General features: G+C 46.9%; 1 protein-coding gene and 1 pseudogene across 2 annotated transcripts; one reads left to right on the forward strand and one right to left on the reverse strand.

Annotated features, from left to right (window-relative positions):
- Window positions 1-542: 542 nt before the first annotated feature.
- Window positions 543-5,857, reverse strand: LOC148810809 (neutral alpha-glucosidase AB-like). The gene is made up of 5 exons (XM_088908884.1): window positions 5,755-5,857; window positions 2,104-2,214; window positions 1,827-1,935; window positions 1,498-1,625; window positions 543-1,227 (listed from the first exon to the last, which is right to left on the reverse strand). Exons 1-5 carry the CDS (start codon window positions 5,772-5,774, stop codon window positions 1,077-1,079), a joined length of 519 nt encoding a protein of 172 aa, XP_088765010.1. The 5' UTR covers window positions 5,775-5,857; the 3' UTR covers window positions 543-1,076.
- A 1,986-nt stretch (window positions 5,858-7,843) lies between these two features.
- On the forward strand, window positions 7,844-19,000 carry LOC148810810 (rab5 GDP/GTP exchange factor-like; annotated as a pseudogene). The gene is made up of 9 exons (XR_016086586.1): window positions 7,844-8,473; window positions 9,938-10,102; window positions 12,027-12,166; window positions 12,447-12,598; window positions 12,902-12,971; window positions 13,510-13,645; window positions 14,107-14,201; window positions 15,138-15,393; window positions 16,044-19,000. The product of XR_016086586.1 is annotated as a rab5 GDP/GTP exchange factor-like (transcript).
- Window positions 19,001-19,772: the final 772 nt, after the last annotated feature.

Here is a 19,772-nt window from a genome sequence, read left to right on the forward strand (position 1 = left end):
GCCTGAACCCGCCGGGCCGGACCGCAGTCCGAACCCGCCGGACCGGACCGCAGTCTGAACCCGCCGGGCCGGTCCGCAGTCCGAATCCGCCGGGCCAGACCGGAGCCTGAACCCGCTGGGCCGGACCGCAGTCCGAACCCGCCGGGCCAGACCGCAGTCTGAACCCGCCGGGCCGGACCGCAGTCCGAACCCACCGAACCGGACCGCAGTCCGAACCCGCCGGGCCAGACCGCAGTCTGAACCCGCCGGGCCGGACCGCAGTCCGAACCCACCGAACCCACCGAACCGGACCGCAGTCCGAACCCGCCGGGCCAGACCGCAGTCTGAACCCGCCGGGCCGGACCGCAGTCCGAACCCGCCGAACCGGACCGCAGTCCGAACCCGCCGGGCCAGACCGCAGTCTGAACCCGCCGGGCCGGTCCGCAGTCCGAATCCGCCGGGCCGGACCGGAGCCGAACCCGCCGGGCCGGCCCGCAGTCCGAACCCACCGGGCCGGACCGCAGCCAAGACCCACTAGGCCAGACCACAACCAGAGTCCTCCGGGCCAGACCAGAGTTAAGACTCGCCGATCCAGACCAGAGCCTGAACCCGCCGGGCCCCACAGTCCCATCCGCACACACCCCCACAGCCCCATCCGCACACACCCCCACAGTCCCATCCGCACACACCCCCACAGCCCCATCCGCACACACCCCCACAGCCCCACAGCCCCATCTGCACACCCCCCCACCCCAGGGCTCCTGCCGGCGGTGTTGGAGACGATGTCCACACAGGTCTGGGCCACGTTGAGCCAGAACAGGCCGAGAGTGCGGCGGGCACTGTCACTGTGGGTCTTGAAGGTCTCCCACATTCCTGACTGGTCCTCCTCCTTCTCCTGCTGCTGCTTCGTGGGGGGGGGAGGGGGGCAAGCGTTATCGAGGCGTCACTGACTGAGGAGCCCCAGAGCACCGGAACCTGGGACGCACAATCCCAGGATCCAGCAGGATCCGGACCAATCGAGTTTAAAGGATGCTGATCATGTTTCTATCACTTCTAGCTTTCTAATTCGGCTTTTCTGTATCCCTCAGAAATTAAACTCAAACGTAAAATATATTGCTTTTGTTTACTGCCTCGTTAAACAACAATCGAGCACGTGCTGCTCCAGTGCATTGTGGGATACTTGCCTTCTCTCCCACCTGTGCTCCGCCGTCCTGGGTCTCCGCTCCCTCCTCCTCCTTCTTCGTGTCACTGTAGCAACGAGATTCGGGGGGGGTGAGTGGTGTGAACGAGCGCTATGTACAAAGGGGGCGCCCCCTACGGGGCGGGTGGTTTCCTACAGGGAGGTGGTTTCCACAGCAACAGACAAGAGGCTTCACAGGAGGGAAAGCAGGGCAGCCAAACAGAACAGATACCCCCCCACCCTCTCGCCGTCCCGGGTCAGAGGTGCTGGCGAGTCCCACATGCAAGAAGGGACGTGAGGATCCGAACTGGGGTCCTGCCTGCGCGGGTCTTACTCACGGGTAAGCAGGTGGGTCACAGATCAGAACATCAGGAACCTCCATCTGGGGCCTCAGTGGCTTCAGCTCGTTGATCTTGATCCGGGTCATGTTGCCCTGTAGCCTGTACAGTTCCGGCAGCAGCTTCACCTGGGAGACACAGCATGGGTCAACCGCAGCAACCTCCGTCCACAACACTGACCTGGTCACCTGCCTCACCGGTCAGTTCCTCCTCAGTGACCTCTGCCCACTCGACACTGACCAGGTCACCCGCCCAGTGACCTCTGCCCCCCCCGGCACTGACACTGACCAGCTCAGCCCCGGCACTGGCTGGGGTGACCTGCTCCTCACCTTGTTGTTCTCGTTGAGCAGTTGCAGGGAGAGTCTGGAATCGCTGAGCTGCTGGGTGTCCAGTAGGGCTCTGTAGAGGGACTGGCCAGGCTGGACAGCCCACTGGCACCTGGGACAGAGGGACAGCGTGAGCACAGGCGCACGTACATGCACATGCACACACCAGAGAGTCTCACTGGGTGGTCGCAGAGACGACACTGGGGCTCTTTCTGCTGACCAGCTCAGACTGGTGTGAGGATCTCAGCAGAGGCAGGAGAATGGACGAGTTCACACTCACTTGCAGAAGGAGCTCTGCTTGCAGGTCTTGAAGTTAGTGCGATGCACAGCCTGTACCAGCTGGAGCCAGAGGGCTGAGAGAGTCAGTCCTGCCAGACAGAAACGCAGTATCCTGCAATAAAGGGAGAGAGACAGGGGACTGACCACACGGTCCCAGAGCCACACAGAGAGAGAGAGACAGGGGACTGACCCCACAGTCCCAGAGGCAACACTGATTGGACCCATCGGTCATGCTAATAAAGCACCTTGAACTGACGGGCGAATGCAGAAACACAGAGAGGAGATTGCTCCATATTTTAATCTATGTAAGATGACCAGGGGAAGGGTCATCCAGGACAGGTATCTACTCGACGTAGACCTGACCAAGATGGCCGCTAAGAGAAACCAGCTGACCCGCAGATGGAAAGGGCTCAGTCCGAAAAACAACAAGACACAGGTGTGTCTCATCAGGAAACAAAATATATATGCCCTGGAAACAGTGAACCAGTGCAGAAGCCAGTAGGTGAATTTGGTTGGTGTTGGTACAGATTTAAGCATAATGGATTTATGGAAGAAATAAAGGATTACAGTTTACGGTTTGTGATTTGGATATGGCGCGGATTTGTGGAACCTTACGGACTTTGGAACTCGGACTGAATAAGGATTGAGAGAACGGATTGTGGACTGGCTTGGAAGACGGAGGAACTGGAGAAATGGAGAAAAACTCCACGAAAATTAAAGAAGAGAGTGTAGTGTGAGTACTTTTGTCTCTATTATATAATCCTTTCCCCCGGAGGCACCACATCTGGGATTAAAGCACAGCGCAGCTGGAGGCTCGGCCCTGCGTGTCCCCGGGAGACGGGTGCTGTGCTGTGCGCTTATTTTCAGCAGCCATATCACCCTGCAATTCACAGCTGGCAGCCCACTGAAGCTCAGCAGGTGTGAGCCTGGTCAGTACCAGGATGGGAGACCTCCTGGGAAAAACTAAGGTTGCTGCTGGAAATGGTGTTAGTGGGGCCAGCAGGGGGCGCTCACCCTGTGGTCCACGTGGGTCCTAATCCCCCACTAGCGATGGGAACACTATACTGTAAACAGGCACCGTTCTTCGGCTGAGACGTAAAACCGAGGTCCTGACTTGGTCCTGACACCACAGCTGATGTGTGGTGAGCGTTCTGGTGCACGGTGGCTGATGTCGCATCGTCAAGTTCAAGTTTGTCATTATACTCATATACAGGTACAGTGGTGTGAAAAAGTGTTTTCCCCCTTCCCGATTTCTTATTTTTTTGCATGTTTGTCACACTGAAATGTTTCAGATCATCTAACAAATTGAAATATTAGACAAAGAGAACACAAGTAAACACAAAATGCAGTTTTTAAATGAAGGTTTTTATTATTAAGGGAAAAAAAAATCCAAACCTACATGGCCCTGTGTGAAAAAGTGATTGCCCCCTAAACCTAATAACTGGTTGGGCCACCCTTAACAGCAACAACTGCAATCAAGCGTTCGCGATAACTGGCAATGAGTCTTTTACAGCGCTGTGGAGGAATTTTGGCCCACTCATCTTTGCAGAATTGTTGTAATTCAGCCACATTGGAGGGTTTTCGAGCCTTAACCGCTTTTTTAAGGTCATGCCACAACATCTCAATCGGATTCAGGTCAGGACTTTGACTAGGGCACTCCAAAGTCTTCATTTTGTTTTTCTTAAGCCATTCAGAGGTGGACTTGCTGGTGTGTTTTGGATCATTGTCCTGCTGCAGAACCCAAGTGCGCTTCAGCTTGAGGTCACGAACAGATGGCCGGACATTCTCCTTCAGGATTTTTTGGTAGACAGCAGAATTCATGGTTCCATTTACCACAGCAAGTCTTCCAGGTCCTGAATCAGCAAAACAGCCCCAGACCATCACACTACCACCACCATATTTTACTGTTGGTATGATGTTCCTTTTCTGAAATGCTGTGTTACTTTTACGCCAGATGTAATGGGACACACACCTTCCAAAAAGTTCAACTTTTGTCTCGTCAGTCCACAGAGTATTTTCCCCAAAAGTCTTGGGGATCATCAAGATGTTTTCTGGCAAAACTGAGACGAGCCTTTATGTTCTTTTTGCTCAGCAGTGGTTTTCGTCTTGGAACTCTGCCATGCAGGCCATTTTTGCCCAGTCTCTTTCTTATGGTGGAGTCGTGAACACTGACCTTAACTGAGGCAAGTGAAGCCTGCAGTTCTTTGGATGTTGTTGTGGGGTTTTTTGTGACCTCTTGGATGAGTCGTCGCTGCGCTCTTGGGGTAATTTTGGTCGGCCGGCCACTCCTGGGAAGGTTCACCACTGTTCCATGTTTTCGCCATTTGTGGATAATGGCTCTCACTGTGGTTCACTGGAGTCCCAAAGCTTTAGAAATGGCTTTATAACCTTTTCCAGACTGATAAATCTCAATTACTGTTTCTCATTTGTTCCTGAATTTGTTTGGATCGCAGCATGATGTCTAGCTTTTGAGGATCTTTTGGTCTACTTCACTTTGTCAGGCAGGTCCTATTTAAGTGATTTCTTGATTGAGAACAGGTGTGGCAGTAATCAGGCCTGGGTGTGGCTAGAGAAATTGAACTCAGCTTTCCAAAGAGGTGATAAACCACAGTTGATTTATGTTTTAACAGGGGGGGCAATCACTTTTTCACACAGGGCCATGTAGGTTTGGATTTTTTTTCCCTTAATAATAAAAACCTTCATGTAAAAACTGCATTTTGTGTTTACTTGTGTTCTCTTTGTCTAATATTTCAATTTGTTTGATGATCTGAAACATTTCAGTGTGACAAACATGCAACAAAATAAGAAATCAGGAAGGGGGCAAACACTTTTTCACACCACTGTATATGGTATAACAAAATGCTATTTAGCTAGCTCTCGGACAATAAGTAGTACAAAAAAACAATTCAATTGTTTAACATAAGAAAGACAGGGACAACAGGCAGTGTGCAAAACAACAAAGGTAACAGGTTATGTGCAAGAACATGCATTAACGGAATGAAATTATGGGGAGTGAGCTTTTGACATGTATGGTAGAGGTAGATTTTCAATGTGTGTTTAAGTTTTTGGTAAGAAAGAAGGTACTGTGAGGTTCAGATCATAGGTGAGAGTGAGAGAGGCTGGGAGTTTAATAGTTCGATAGTGCGGGGGTAAAAACTGTCTCCGAGTCTGGTAGTCCGGGCCCGAATGGTCCGGTATCATCCAGGTGGGGCTGCACATTGGGGGTGGTGGAGGGGAGTCCCTATTACCTGTAAAGTGCTTTAAGTGGAGTGTCCAGAAAAGCGCTATAGAAGTGTAAGCAATTATTATTTTCAGAGCCGGGAAGCCCGCCGAGACCCCGGGCTGCGTGATGCAACCAGGCCCAACCCGACCTCCCCCTCGCCGGCTGGCGTCGCATAACACTGGCCGGGCCAGCGAAACTAAACCCCTGATCTGCGGCCTAACCGCCTCCTCCATCCCCCCAGACCCGGCGCCCAGGAGCCCCTCCACCCGGCACCGCCGGCTCGGGGAACCCGCAGACCTTGGAGGACAGAGAGCAGCACCGCCAGCTTCCCTGCACACTCCGTGGTCGGACAGACCCCCAGCCGCCGCAGCCTCGTCTAATCCAGCACAGGAGGCAGGTAAACGAGCCGCCGGCGCCGCTACACCGTACCTCATAGAGTAAGTCGCCATCTTGATTCAAACCTGAGCTTTGCTCTCCCGATTCCTTTTCTGTATTCCGGCTTCTCGCGAGGTTACGTCAGCCTCCCCTGATTGGCCGGCTCGCAGCCTCGGCTCATGAATATGCATGAGCAAGGCTGAGGGAGGGGGGCGCACATGGCGGGACGCGATAGGTGGTTACGCGTACAGGTGTTTGTGTTCAAGACGGATCTCTGTCTTTACTGTTGCAAGAGCGAAGCTGCCTCAGGGCGCAGGGTGGCAGTGTAGGACGTGCCGAGGAAGTGGCGTAATTCTCGCTTGTTTTTTAGTTTCACTGCGTTAAAACTTCACTATGTAGGTTGTTGATTTGTAGATTCCAAGTGCGCAGCAGTCCGATCCAGGCCAGGTGTTCCCTGCGGCAGGGGACTGTGGTCCAGTGTACTGACCCCCCTGGACACCTCAGGGCAGTGTGACCCCCAGCACTGACCCCGCTGGACACCATCTGTTAACACCTGAAGAAGGCTCCACGGTCGAAACGTAGGTTTATTCCATGCTGGGGAAAAAAGAAAGAAAACAATTACTTGTTCCTTTGCAGCCTACGCATGCTGACGCAGCTACCCACCTGAACTACCATTTGTTTGTCTGCCTTACCACAATAAGCCCCAAAACTGAGATAATCCAGCGCTGTTTGAGCACCAATGCTGACATGTGACACATCAATTTTACTTTTTTTTTGGTTACATCTGACTTATTATGTATTAAACTGCTGAGTGCTTCACATTTGTTCATTAAAGTGAACCCAGTTTTTAATGCCATGGCTTTAACATCACAATTTTCTGAGCAACACAGAAACCCTACAGATTCAGTATCTCTGTCATTCTGTGTCATACCTACACAAAGTTAAGCTGCTCAGTGCAAGCATCGCACTCCACCTTTGTTTTTTTTGGCTGTTGGGTGATTTAGATGCATAACGGTTTCTGCCTTTTCAAAACAGTGCCAGTCATCCACTCTGTGTCTAAGAACTGTTTTTTTATTGTACGCTTACTCCCTGTCACAGCTATGGTTTTGGTCGCAATACTATGATCTTCAGTGTCAGCATTACTTTGGATGGGATCACGGTTGTTGTTGACACTTTTCCCTGCCCATCACTGCACGGTCCCAGTCTGGGAACAGCAAGTGGTCTTATAAACCCCAGCAGCTTTAGCAGAGACACTTATCTGAGAAAACCATGGTGATGTACTAAATTAGCTGAGGATCTGTAGAGTAGATCTGAAATATTTTTGAAGAGGCACACATTTTTGTTTGGCTGGGAGGGGAGTGAGACTGCTCCCTGCCCATCGCTGCACAGTCCCAGTCTGGGAATAGGAGGTGCTCTATAAACCCCAGCAGTTTTGACAGAGACACCTAGCTGCCAAAAACAAGGTGATTTACTATTAGCTGAGGGTCTGTGCAATAGATTCCATCCACCTGTGGAGAGGCACAAATTTTCCCCATCCAATTCTGCACTGCAGTTTTTCTAGAGGTGATCCACCCAGACCAAAAATATTAATAAAGACTTAAAAGGGAATGAAGAAGGGTGATTTGCTATTGGCTGACTGTCTTAACATTGTATGTCTCACCACTTTTGGTGGTGCAAAAAAAGTTTTTGTCCCTGGTTATAGTTTAAAAAAACGATTGAATTTAAATATAATAATTTGATTTAATAACACATTTCAGATACAGCTCCTTTAAAAGCTTGCATCTTAAAACCCTTTTCACTGAACAGAAAAAAAAAACATTTCTAGGAAAAATATAGCGATGACAATTTTTACAGTAGTATAAATGGAAGAAAGGTGCTGTAAAATTCATAAAAAATGAATCATCTTAGATTTGTCAAACGTGGAGATTAGTGGAGGCGATTTAAAATGAAAAAAGGACCCTCTCAAATTTTAGCTGAATGTTCAAGGAATTACAGTTAACCATGAAGAAATAACAAAGCAGGTGTTTCAGCTGCTTGTCACTTCGCTTAATGTTGCTATACTCCTCATATGCTACTGTGGCAGCTGAAAGTCTTCTACTTTGATTGAAATTCGGCTATTTGCATACACTTCCGGATCATTCGTGACGCTTAGTGTAGCATTTCCGGGTTACGGACGAAGCACCAAGAGACAGAAGAGGGTGAATCGTACTTTATCTCGAACTTGATTTATCTGTCAGCTTCGTTCATACACCGGTGTTGCAGTAAAGTGTAGGCACTGCTGCCGTCCAGCCCGATGAGTTGCCCTTCAACCCTCTTTTTGCTGTGTTTGGGACAGTGGGGTGGGAAATCGGATCTGACAGCCTCTGTAAACATCAAGACATCACGCACCGGCATTTGCGGAAACTCCGGGAAACAAGCAAAAGTTGTCTGGGCTGATAGCAGTAAAACGCCGGAAAAAAAGACGACATGCATCTAGCAAAAAAAAACTCCAAGAAAAAACAGGCTGTTTTTCTCTTTAATTTGCATTTGAGATCCGGGGGAGAAAATGTCTGGGTTTGATCGATTTTATTTTCTAAGTTATTAAAAATGATTGTACAACAACAGGGCATCACTCACTTTCGGTGCCTAGGGCGGCGGATATAAAGCCTATTTGAAAACTAGTTAAATATGGAAAACTTAAATAAAGATAACTAGTCTAGTATATAACTCGTCTCCTACAACGAGATCGCATACGGGCGGCGATTGGTGTAATCTTAGCTTCAGCTTTGTGCAGGTAATTTACAACGAAAATATATTTTTTGAAGAGTATTTTATATCTTCGATTTTCGAACTTTTAGGAATTTTCGTTGAAGTAACGATTATACGCGTTGCTGTCTTTGTTCGTTGATGACTTTTATTGCATTAAGAAAATTGCATTGCTGACACGTTTCCAGAGTGCTGCCACTATCCAGAGATGAAACCCTTATCAACACTGATGTGCGGAGGAAAGGCGTTCAGAGATCAGTGCGGGCAGCTTTCCTTCACTGATTTATGAAAAATATGACGCAGCAGGTTAATTTGTGAAATTCAAAGTACTTGTAAGAGAGTGACGTTCATCTTTAACCTGCTAGAATCTGGTGATTAAACGAATCCGGGATTTATTGGCAAGTAGGCCTACACCAAGGTGGAGTTTGAGTCGCTTTAGTTTTTTTTTCTAAAACTCATCGCTTTTCCTGTAATAAATATTTTTTCATAATTTTTTTTATTAAACTTATAAAGAATTTACAAATACAAGTACAACCAGAGGATCAAAAACAGGTACAATAGAAAAAAACCCAAACAGAAAAAAAAACATTCAACCGCCAGAGGTAATGAAGTAAATTGTGTGATCAAATTGTATTTTTTACATATATCATATGTTTTCCTTGCTTTATTATTTCTCAAATTTTGTATAGAATTTAAATAGTGTTTCAGCTCCACCTCAAAAGTACTAAAAAGGGGATTATTAGACCATTTTGATTTATGGATGTGAAATGACTAATAAATTGACTATAAATAAATGCTCTTTTTCCAAATTTTCTATTAAACAGTACAATAAAATATCAAAATCCTTAAATCTAAAAAACACCTTTAACTGCCTGCAAACAAAACTCTGGAAGTCCGTCCAAAACAACTTCACAAACACACACCTTACAAATAAGTGCACAAAAGATTCCCTTTCAGCCCGACAAAAAACACACAGATCATCCTGCTCAGGTTTAAATTTAGAGAGCACTAATTTAACTGAATAAAACTTATGAACAATTTTAAACGATATCTCTAACTTTATTTGTAATACCTATCAAATAAATATCCCAATATCTATCAGGAGTTGTCCAAACTAACTTCCAGTTTATATTTTGAAATATTGCATTCCAAAAAGATAAACCAGAAGGGATAAGATGGGGTTTACAAAGATTCCTTATATGAGTATTGTTACATTTCTTGTCCTCTCTTCCTGTAAATCTGAGGCATCTAGCGAGCAAGGCATGACTTCAGGCTGTCCCGTGACGCAGGAATGCTCTAGGTATTGCCCTACTTATAGTACACTGTACGCTCAACATTTAAGCTTCCCATGTGTTACTTAACCCATAACCTGGTGTTTTTGTTCTGGATTTTAGTTTTGATTCAATTCAGTTTATTTATCTGAGGACAAAGCTTGCCACTTGTGAAACTACAGTTCGCTGTGACATTAACAAGCCGTGACCCCTGTTTCCAGGCCAGGAGGAATGTGGGCGGAACCCAGGGGAATTCACGTGGACCAGTCGGAGCTGCTGTGCAAAGATGGCTGTGGTTACTATGGCAACCCCGCGTGGCAGGGCTGCTGCTCCAAGTGCTGGCGAGAGAGGTCTCGCAGGGCGCAGGCCTGCAGGCAGCACAGCAGGTAGGGCCCACGGCGGACCGCACTGCCTGAGTACACGTCCCGGGGCCGTGTCCCCGAGCCCTGCCTTTAATAACTGCGTCGCACGACTCAAAAAGAGTCGTTTTCAGGAAGCTTTCAGTGGTGTATCACCGTCCTTCTTGCATGTTTCTGTGTTCTTGTGAAAACATTCTAAAGCTCGTGATCAAAAAAAATGCTGCTTTTCTTCAGCTGTGATGCTGTTGACCACCTGCAGCTGCTCCCAAATTCTTGGCACAATATGTGCACACGATGTGGACTAACTGAATTGTGCAGATGGTATTTGGTGGGATCTGTTCATTCTTCAGGGCTTGGCGATTGTTTTGAATGTACAAATGTTGGTTAAATACCGAGCTTAAGTGTTTCCTATGGAATTGCATCTCACATTCACTTAAAAAAAAAAGAAAAATAGGTCAATCGCAGTGAACTTGTAGATTTGTTACAGAGCTGCGTACTAAGTTGAGTATTACTGGTATGGTACAGTCTCGGCACCATCCCCAGCTGCACACTCAAGTGCAGCAAAAAAACCTGTGGAACAAGGTTGGAGACCAGCTGATCCCGTTCTTAGTACAGCATGAAGAAATAGAGAATAGTTGAATTATTCAGTCCAGTGAACTATTACGTGGGTCATCGTTAAGATATATTTATTACGGCCTCTCCCATATATAGCTGGACGGTCTTGGATATTTGATATTATCCCTGCTCCCCTCTAGGTTTTTAGTAAAGAAATGTACGCGTTTGTACGCTGAAATCCTCCAGATGAGAGCATGCAGCTACCTTTGCAATTTTTTATCAGTTTCATGGAGCCATGAAACCAGTACAGCAGCTCTGGGTTTAAATGTGATCATGTACTTTGCCACACTGGCTTACATTTTCATTTCTAAATGATATGGAAACACCTAAGGCACAGGAGAGAACACAGGGATATTTTTTTTGCGATAAGCTACATTTATGTGTAAGCAGTTCTTACTTGTCCTCTCCTAATTTTCCACCTGTGTTGACCCTACTTATCCCCAGAACAAGATTTTTGTGTTGACCTTTTCAAGTGTTTTTCAAGCACGTCTGTTAGCTTGTATATATCTTGAATGTACGTTTGGACGGCAGGGTGGTGCAGTGGTCAGCGTTGCTGCCTCGCAGAGCTGGGGCCCTGGGTTCGATTCAAGGAGAGTTTCTTTGTGGAGTTTGCCCTGCCTGCGTTCTTGTGGGTTTCCTCCAGCTGCTCCGGTTTCCTCCCACAGTCCAAAGACCTGCTGCTAGGACAAGCTGCTAGGCTTCTGGGAAAACGGGCCCTGGTGTGAGTGCGTGTTTGTGTCTGTGTGGTGGACTGGCGACCTGACTTGCATTTGTTGCTTGACAGGATAGGCTCCGGCTCCCCCTCAACCCTGTATTGGAGAAAGATGACATAATTCTGTATCCCTCCAGTGCCGTGTTCTTATAAGGAGTGTATTTATCTCTTGTGCATTAGAGAGATTGGGGTTCACGTGTGCACTAATTGATTGTGTGTACATGTGAGCTTCAGTGCGCAGCCTGTGTACATTTGAAGAAAGCATGTGCTTTTGGTACAAGGTGACAAGTGAAAAGAGACCATTGGGCTCATCATTTGTTTGGTTGCTAGTACAGCATTGAACATCATCTCATTCAACCCTTTTTTAAAAGATCCCAGGGAATCTGTTTCATGTATATGGCTAGGTTCTCTGTTCCAAATACCTTCCACCCTTTCTTCTTGTTCTCCGATACTTATTTTGCTGGTTTGGTTTGCCCTGAATTAGTTTCCTGCCTAGATCTTGCCAGTACTTTACAGGATGCGCTCGTTGCTTTCTGACTTCCCGTGGCCGGTGTGCCCTGGGGTGTGTAGATCTTCGCTCTGCGATGGCTAAGCGTGTGTGGGGTTGCTGTTTTGTGTCCACAGCCCTAGCCCCGGTGTGGAAGGGGGCTCAGCCATCACCTTCTCCAAGTTCGAGGAGAAGAAGAGCACAGAAAAGGGGCGACGAGTCAACACCATGAAGAGGCTTTTCTGGGGCCCTTCTTCCTCTCCGAAGAAACCCAACGGTGAGATGGTCCTCTACATAGCTCAAAACACAAAGGCGTCATTTTCTCAAAATGAGCCACAGGCTTTTAAATTCACCCATCACCTGACTAGTAAACTAAGGACAGTGTTTGTTTCACAGATTTCCTGTGAAATCTAGTTTGGCTCTGAAGTGAGTGTCAGTTGTGCTGTTCTGTTTTTATCAATGGGCGGCTCTCTGAGCCTGGGCTTTACCAGTCAAGCTCCTTCATCCCCTTGCAGGGTTTTTGGTTTTACTAATATCTGTCTCCTCTCTGTCCCCAGAGTCCACAGAGAGCCAGTCTGCTGCCCTAAAGGCGTTTCAGAGCCTCCAGCCTGGAGACTTTACTAATTTCCTCAAGCTGCTGTGCAAGCCGTTCTCCCAGAGCCTGTAGTCGCGCTGCACGGCCTTTGTCAACACCATGGAGGCCTACCATGTAATAGCCCCTCTCACCGACTACCTGTCTCTGTCCACGTCTCTGCCAGTCTCCCATCTGTATTTCTGCTCCCAGACTGCCTGTCACTCACAGCCTGTCTCCTGCCACCTCTCACCCTCCCCACTCTCTCCTTCCTCCTCTAGCCCACTGTGCCCCAGGTCTGCTAACGCTTTGTCCAGTGCCCTCTCACACTGCTTCTCTGAGAAGGTGAGGCAGCAGACCTCTTTCTAGTGTCACTGAGATGAAGAGCTTAGAACCTGGAAGAACTTGGCATTGGCTGATCCCCCGTCTGTCTCTTTGTAGGATCTGCTGGTACAGAAACAGTGGGATCTGGTGCAGGATTTTTATCAGAGTATCGCCGGACACTTCAGCAGTGAGTAAAAAGCAGTTGGAGGTGTATAATACAATTTTGTATGAACTTGTGTATCTTATGGTTGGCCCCCATTATTTAACTAAAGAACAACTGAATGGTCTCATGTGCTGTGTGTCTGACGGGACTGAATGGCCTTATGTATAAACTGTCTTGTTTGGTTGATTGTCAGTAGCGTAGTGACACAAGGGCCAGATTTTGCAGCAAATTGGGCTGGATGTGTTGGATCCAGACCTTTGCTGAAACAGTTTGTTACACAGTTTTCGGTACAGTTGAGATCTGGGATTTGTTCTGGTCAAGAAAGGGATAGAAGTCTTTTTCGTGCTGTTCTAGTCTGCCGTGTTGCCTGTACCCATAGAGAGAGACTGACCGATTGAACCCAAAGGTTCTGTGGAGCACAGAACCGATACGTGTGAGAGGAATGCCTGTTGCACGCCTGAAAGAGCGCTTGGCTGTGGCTTGGTTGTGCACATGCAGTGAGCTGGAGGAAGGGTGTGGGATTCCCTCGGGCTCGAGCTGCTGCCCCCCCTCTGTCCTGCAGGCCTCTCCGAGGAGCAGACGGTGCAGATGATGGAGCACATTGAAAAGCTGATCATGACGCGTCTGCACAAGTGGGTGTTCTGCCACGACAGCTCTGACGATGAGCAGAAAGACCTGGCTCTGCAGAGGAGGATCCGGTGAGACTCGGACCACAGACCTGGAAGCCCGCTGAGTACAGCTCAGTAACAGTCATCCTTTTATAGGCTGTTGTTCATAACAGATGCTGAAAATCCCAGAATACATCACCAAGCGGACAGCTAATCCTCTGGAGGAAATTTACACAAATAGGCTGAAATTATTCCTTAAAGTCAAAATCTCATTCAGGCTTACAGGGTGTAGGAAGGCAAGATATCATTCCTTAAGCCATGTGGGTTAAAACAAAATTTGTATCTCAGATTGCATACCTGCTAAACCACTGAAGGTTAGGCCCAGAGTCCAGAAAATCACCACATGAGTTTTTCTAATGAAGTGGACTATAATTGGACAGAGGTCTTTCCTTCTGTATTAGGTTTAGGAATGTCTGAAGCAGCCTTTTACTATTACATCTACACTGCCTAACTAGTTACTAAGCTGATCTTTGCCACTGCTATTTCCACAGATCTCTCAGCTGGGTGACCCCTCAGATGCTTCATGTTCCCATTAAAGAGGAGAGGTTAGAGGTCAACAGTGACGCCCTCCTGCCTGCCATCACAGGTGAGTTTTTTTTTAAGAAGGTAACTTTTAATTTCTCACTGATTAATAACAGAATATGGCTCTGTTGTTGTGCACTGAAATGTATGTAGATGCTATGCCTTATGCTGTTCTGTCCTCACCATCTCCGTTCGATATCTTAGGCTTTTTTAATTATTTTGTTCAGCTGGTACGTTCCATTGTGCTATTTTGAATTTATTTTTACAGAACAACAGGGTAAAGTGCACACAAAACCAGACAGCTTTGTATAATAGTCTTTGATAGACGACCACTTGAAGGCCTGCACATTCATGGAACCCAGTGACCCCAGTGGCTCTCTACCAGTGTCAGACAGGATCAGGGCATCATGTCTGGCCAGGCCACTGAGCATGACTTTTCATTGAGCACATAAGCGATCTGTGCTCAAGAGTTCTGATTAAACTCACTTCCTGGAACACCTTCAAATGTATCTATGCCTTGAATGTGTAATAGTCCTGAACACCAGGATCACCTGTCTTGTCAACACTTTGAGTAGCTGTCACTGTCCTACATGGGGCTGTAGCTAGTTAGCCACTCTTATACTCTACCAATGGTCAGCATTGCTGCGTCACAATGCTGGGGCCCTGGGTTCAATTACAGGCCTGGGGTGCTGTCTGTGTGGAGTGCCTGCCCATGCTCTCTTAGGTTTCCTCTGGGTGCTCCAGTTTCCTTCCACAGTCCAAAGACATACTGGCAGGTTAACGGGCTTCTGGGAATGCTGGCCCAGTTGTGAGTATGTGCGTGTCCGGTCCAGGCTGTATCTTGCCCTGTGCCTGTTCCTTGCTGGAATAGACTCCAGCTCCTCCTGTGACTCGGAATTGGAAGCAGCGATTAGAACATTAGTGGATGAAGAGAGATTCTGAAACTTCCCGAACCCCAGTGGCCGTACGATGAAGGCATTTCGCCCCCTGCTCTCGGCAGCGATAATCGAGATGGACGCCCGGCGAGCGCCGCAGGACAAGCTGGCCTGCGTCTCCAAGTGCAACCAGAGTGTCTTCCGGGTGCTGGCCTCCAGAAGCTCGGAGCCGGCGAGCGCCGACGACTTCTGTCCGGCATGATCCTGGTGGTGCTGAAGGCCAGCCCGCCCCGGCTGCACTCCAACACGCAGTACATCACCCGCTTCGGCCTGCCGCACAGCCTCATGGCCGGGGCGTCCGGCTACTATTTCACCAACCTGGTGAGTCCAGCTGCGGGACCGCGGGCCTCTGCGGCCCAGAGCTTCCCCAGAGCGTCCCCAGACTGGCGCACTCCCGCGACGACCTTCAGGAATCTCTTTTGAACGGGGCGTGGCGTGGCTCTGAGGGTCTGTATGGGTGGGGCTTCACTGGTGACGATGACGATGATGAACAGCTGAGTTTCTTTTACACCGAGCAGGGCTGATGCAAATAAGCCCCGGTTACTTAATCAAGTATTCACACAGACCGCCTTAGTTATGCCTTTTAGTTGAATTGATTGAACTAGGGGGGACTTTTACACACAGGGACACTAGAAGTTGGATGACTGTTCCTGAAATTAATGAAACAAGTACCAAATGTTGGTGTTATTTGTTCACTCAGACTGTCTGTATACATCATTAGGACCCACATGAAGCACTGTCAATATTCCATAGGAAGAAAATGCAGGAAGGGGTGAATGCTTTTCACGAGACTGTATATGCAAGAAGAAACTAAAAATTAATGAACCACATGTGTACTGTAAGCAAGTCCTGTAAAAATTAACCATTTGACGTTCCTTTTATCATCTTGTGTATCATATGTCTATGTCGCGTCCTGTCTGTTCACCCAGAAACTGTTTAAAACTGAAGCCAGGTCTCTGCTCTCCCGGCAGTGCTGCGCTGTGGCCTTCATCGAGAAGCTGGACGGCCCGGCCCTGAACCTGAGCGCCGAGGAGTTCGAGGGGTACATGCAGGGCAAGCACGCGGCCCCGCGGGACGCGGAGACGGATTGCGAGGGGCTTCGGAGGGCCAGGAAGAACCGGCAGCTCCTGGCGGAGGTGGCGAGCCGGCAGGAGCAGCTGGCGGAGGGGGCGCAGGCCCTGCAGGCAGACCTGGCGCGGTGGGTGCAGGCAGTGCAGACGCAGGTGGAGGAAATCCAGGCCAAGGTCCCCCTGAACTTCACATGCACAGAGCCCCCGAGTCAGAGCTAGCTTCAGGGGCGTGGCCTGCCTGGGCGTCTGGATGTTCGCTTCTGAAACTTCAACCCCAGGTATTACTTTTGGTAAAATGGGTTTACAAATTACTGGGCTGAAGTTCAAGGCTTTGGTGTTTGAGACCTTATTGTAACAGTTCTGTGGAAAACAGGAAACCAAGTAACACGGTTTGATTTCTGGCTTCTGTCTCGAAGTGTTAGGTTTTGGCGACCAGCCCTTCAGCTGGGACTTTTGCAAACACCAGTGTTTTATCTTCAGTCCATTGCCAAGAACACAGCTATACCAGGGTGCAGGGTAACTCAATAGGTTTTCCTCGTGAAGGGCCAGCGCAGGGGGATGCTTTTTGGATCGGGCAGGCACTCTGAAGCAGGCCTGAGGGGTCCTGCTACACTAGGGTAGCACTGTTCAGTAAACTCAGAGAGGTCTCATTGACAAATTTGTTTTCTCAGAGGCTGCATTTACTGCACGTTGAACATGTTTTAGTTAGGAAAGTGTCAGCTGTGAGGTACCAGTAGTTCATTCTACAGTTGTACCTGCCTGCTTGCTTTCTCTGTGACACACCAATAAAGATGAGTATTTTGTTTCCTACTTAGTTATGAATATTTAAGCGCTGGAAGTCTTAAACAATACTTAAGAGTGGTTACTACTCAGGTACCTACATCTTTGCACCTTTTTTCCTTTTTCTCTGAATTATCGTCAGTTGAATCCTACGTGATCTTAGCCGCATATTTATTGTTTTTGTTTGTCGACTGTGAAGCACAGGAGTCTTTTGGCTGCTTAACCTAAACCGGCCTTTAAATAATCAGAATTGCTTCATTCCCAGGGCAGAGGGGAAGTAAAACATGCTCTGGGGAAAAAAAGGGTTTGCTTTGTAAACCCAGGTAATTGTACTGGTGCGACGATTCTAGATCTTTTGGAGTTATAGAGACAAGGGGAGTGGGTGTAGAAAAAAACCCTCTTTCAACAGCAGTCTGATACGTGTAGTGAAGTGCCATATTTATACAACGCAGAGCTTTAACCTGAGTTTGAAGTGCAGTATTCAAGAACTGTTATTTGATTGTAACCAAAAATAACCAATGCTTCCCTCTTGTGGTGGAATGCAAGTATTACAGCACTCAAGTAAAACTAAGAGACAGGTCTGTAATTTAAGGAACAGGTCATCAATTCTGCTAGTCTCATTTCAGCAGCCTCTTTCTTGTACTTTTTAAAATGAATCAGGGTGCTCAATAGAAGAACATGTCTAAATTATTTTGTTTGTAGTGGACTAGAGAAAGTTTGACATTTCTGATTTTTTTGGTCTTTCCTCAAGCGCCTTTGCGTATAAATAATGAAGTCGGGACCTTCCACCTCGGTGCCTTTTCTTATGAAGCTGGTATTGGTATTAGACTGTGATGTCCTGTTAAAGTCTGTCTCTGAGTGTAAGCTCTGTGTTATTGGTGTTCCTTAACTTTATCCCACGTATGTACTCAAGTTATGTAACTTAACAGGCCCGACCGTGGGTGGGAAAATGATTATTTTATAACAATTTGGTAAGCGATCAGAGGACAATCGCCTACCCCACCTATGGGTCCCAGTCTCCAGGGCCTCAAGAGCCTCTGGAATAAATGTAATGTTCTCGTGAAAACAGCCACTATCTCAACCCAAATTCATGACGATAGAGTGCTTGGCAGCACTGCCTGAAAACATAACTTCAGGCAGCTGGGACTCTAGCAACTATGAAATCTAGAAAGGAAAGCAGTGCATCACAACCCTTGTAACCATAGTGGTACAAGAACAAATAACTATTAACCAACTACTTGTATTTTGGAACAAGTTACAGTGTAAGCATACTAGTGCTTTCTGAATTAATCTCCAGCTGCCGCAGGCTGCTGTGTGCAGTTTCAGCAGGGCTAAAAAATGAGGAGGTATACGGAAGATACTCGTGGAACTTTCTGGGGGAGTGGGGGGTGGGTGAAGTGGGTTCACAATGATTGTGTTCAGTAAACAAAGCCACTAGCACAAGTCCTTGTGTTGTGTACAAGCAGTCTGCGTAGTGCTTGTGATGTTTACTGGTGACATGAAGTTTTGAATAAAGCACATGAAGAACCGATATGAATGTGTATTAACAATAAATTCTTATTCTCTCGTGCCGTGTCTTTTGGAATTGTCACCCTATACTTTAAAATGCTTGCATCAAATAATAGAAATACCTGTGCCTCTGAACTTTTTTTCATGCACATTTGAACTGTTTCACCATATTTATTTTATGTTGTTAAATGTTTTTTTGTTGTCATCCCTTTAATAATCATTCTAAATTGAGTTATGTTCTCAACTTCAGTACATTCCATGTCTGGAACATGTTTGCACATGGATAGAAGCTCCTTTCTGTTCCTTCTACAGTAGTTTTCCATGTGCATTTCATATCCAGAAACAGAATTACTGAAAATGTAAAGACTACCTTGCGCAGGACACATGCCCTCTGCTTTTGTTTTCAGAGCTGTAATTAAGATTTGTAAGATGCATAATCACTTGTAAAACAGAAACAGGTTCCTGCCAACCCTGAAGCTGTCTAAAATACCTCTGGTGCTCTGGCAGTCACCTTTCCTTTCTCATAAAAACTAAAGCCTATTTTTATCCAATAAAATGTCTTCTCAGAATGTACAGAGTTGTCTTTTTAAGGAAAATCATAAAACAATGAACATATTTAATTTTTAAAAGTGAAGCCAGGTGAGCTGTTATACTGAAACACTAAGAAATCACACATGAAACTGATTCTCCCTCCTTAGAGTTTTTAGGTTTAGGGTTTTAACTTTTACAGCTCAGTGTTTCCAATAATCTGTCCATCACAGTATCTCAAAAAAATCAATCCACCATTTTTAATAAACCACTTATTTCTTCTTTAACATTGTTAAAATAATTCTAAAAAAACCAAAACCTGTTGTTTCAGAGAAGGCAGAGGATCAGAAAAAATTGTATACTGAACTGTACGCACATTAGCCTGTTTCTGGGTAATCTGAAATTGAAATGATCCTCCTTCAATGTGTTGAACACAACCATGAGTTGGAATTTGGTGTATTAATCAGATTGGACTGAAATAAAAACATTATACTGATAATCCAGTAAACACTTTGGCTTGAGGGCATCCCTGTGGAGGTAGCCCACACTTTTGGTTGATAAACTGTATTTCTTTTGAAGGTGTTGAACTGTCCTCTCAACATGAACATGGACAGTTAACAGATCCCAGCAGGCAGACTGTTCAGGCTGCAAATCACAGAACCCAAGAAACGTATATGGGTCAATCAGGCTGGATTACAACGGTTAACAGGCTGTAATCAAAACTGAGAACAGGCAACAACAAAGATGGACTGTTAACACTAGTTATACAGTTTACACTTTACAGATAGTATTATTTCCTGACCTATTCATATA

Source organism: Atractosteus spatula (assembly GCF_055471065.1).
Source record: "Atractosteus spatula isolate fAtrSpa1 chromosome 17 unlocalized genomic scaffold, fAtrSpa1.hap1 SUPER_17_unloc_4, whole genome shotgun sequence".
In the NCBI taxonomy this organism is placed as follows: Eukaryota; Metazoa; Chordata; class Actinopteri; order Semionotiformes; family Lepisosteidae; genus Atractosteus; species Atractosteus spatula.

Excerpts from the sequence above, each read along its gene's own strand:
- LOC148810809 (XM_088908884.1), bottom strand. The coding sequence starts at position 5,774 with ATGGCGACTTACTCTATGAG. Across the intron at positions 2,215-5,754 it reads ATGGCGACTTACTCTATGAG|GATACTGCGTTTCTGTCTGG; the intron begins GTACGGTGTAGC and ends CCTTTATTGCAG. Across the intron at positions 1,228-1,497 it reads TGTGACCCACCTGCTTACCC|TGACACGAAGAAGGAGGAGG; the intron begins GTGAGTAAGACC and ends TCGTTGCTACAG.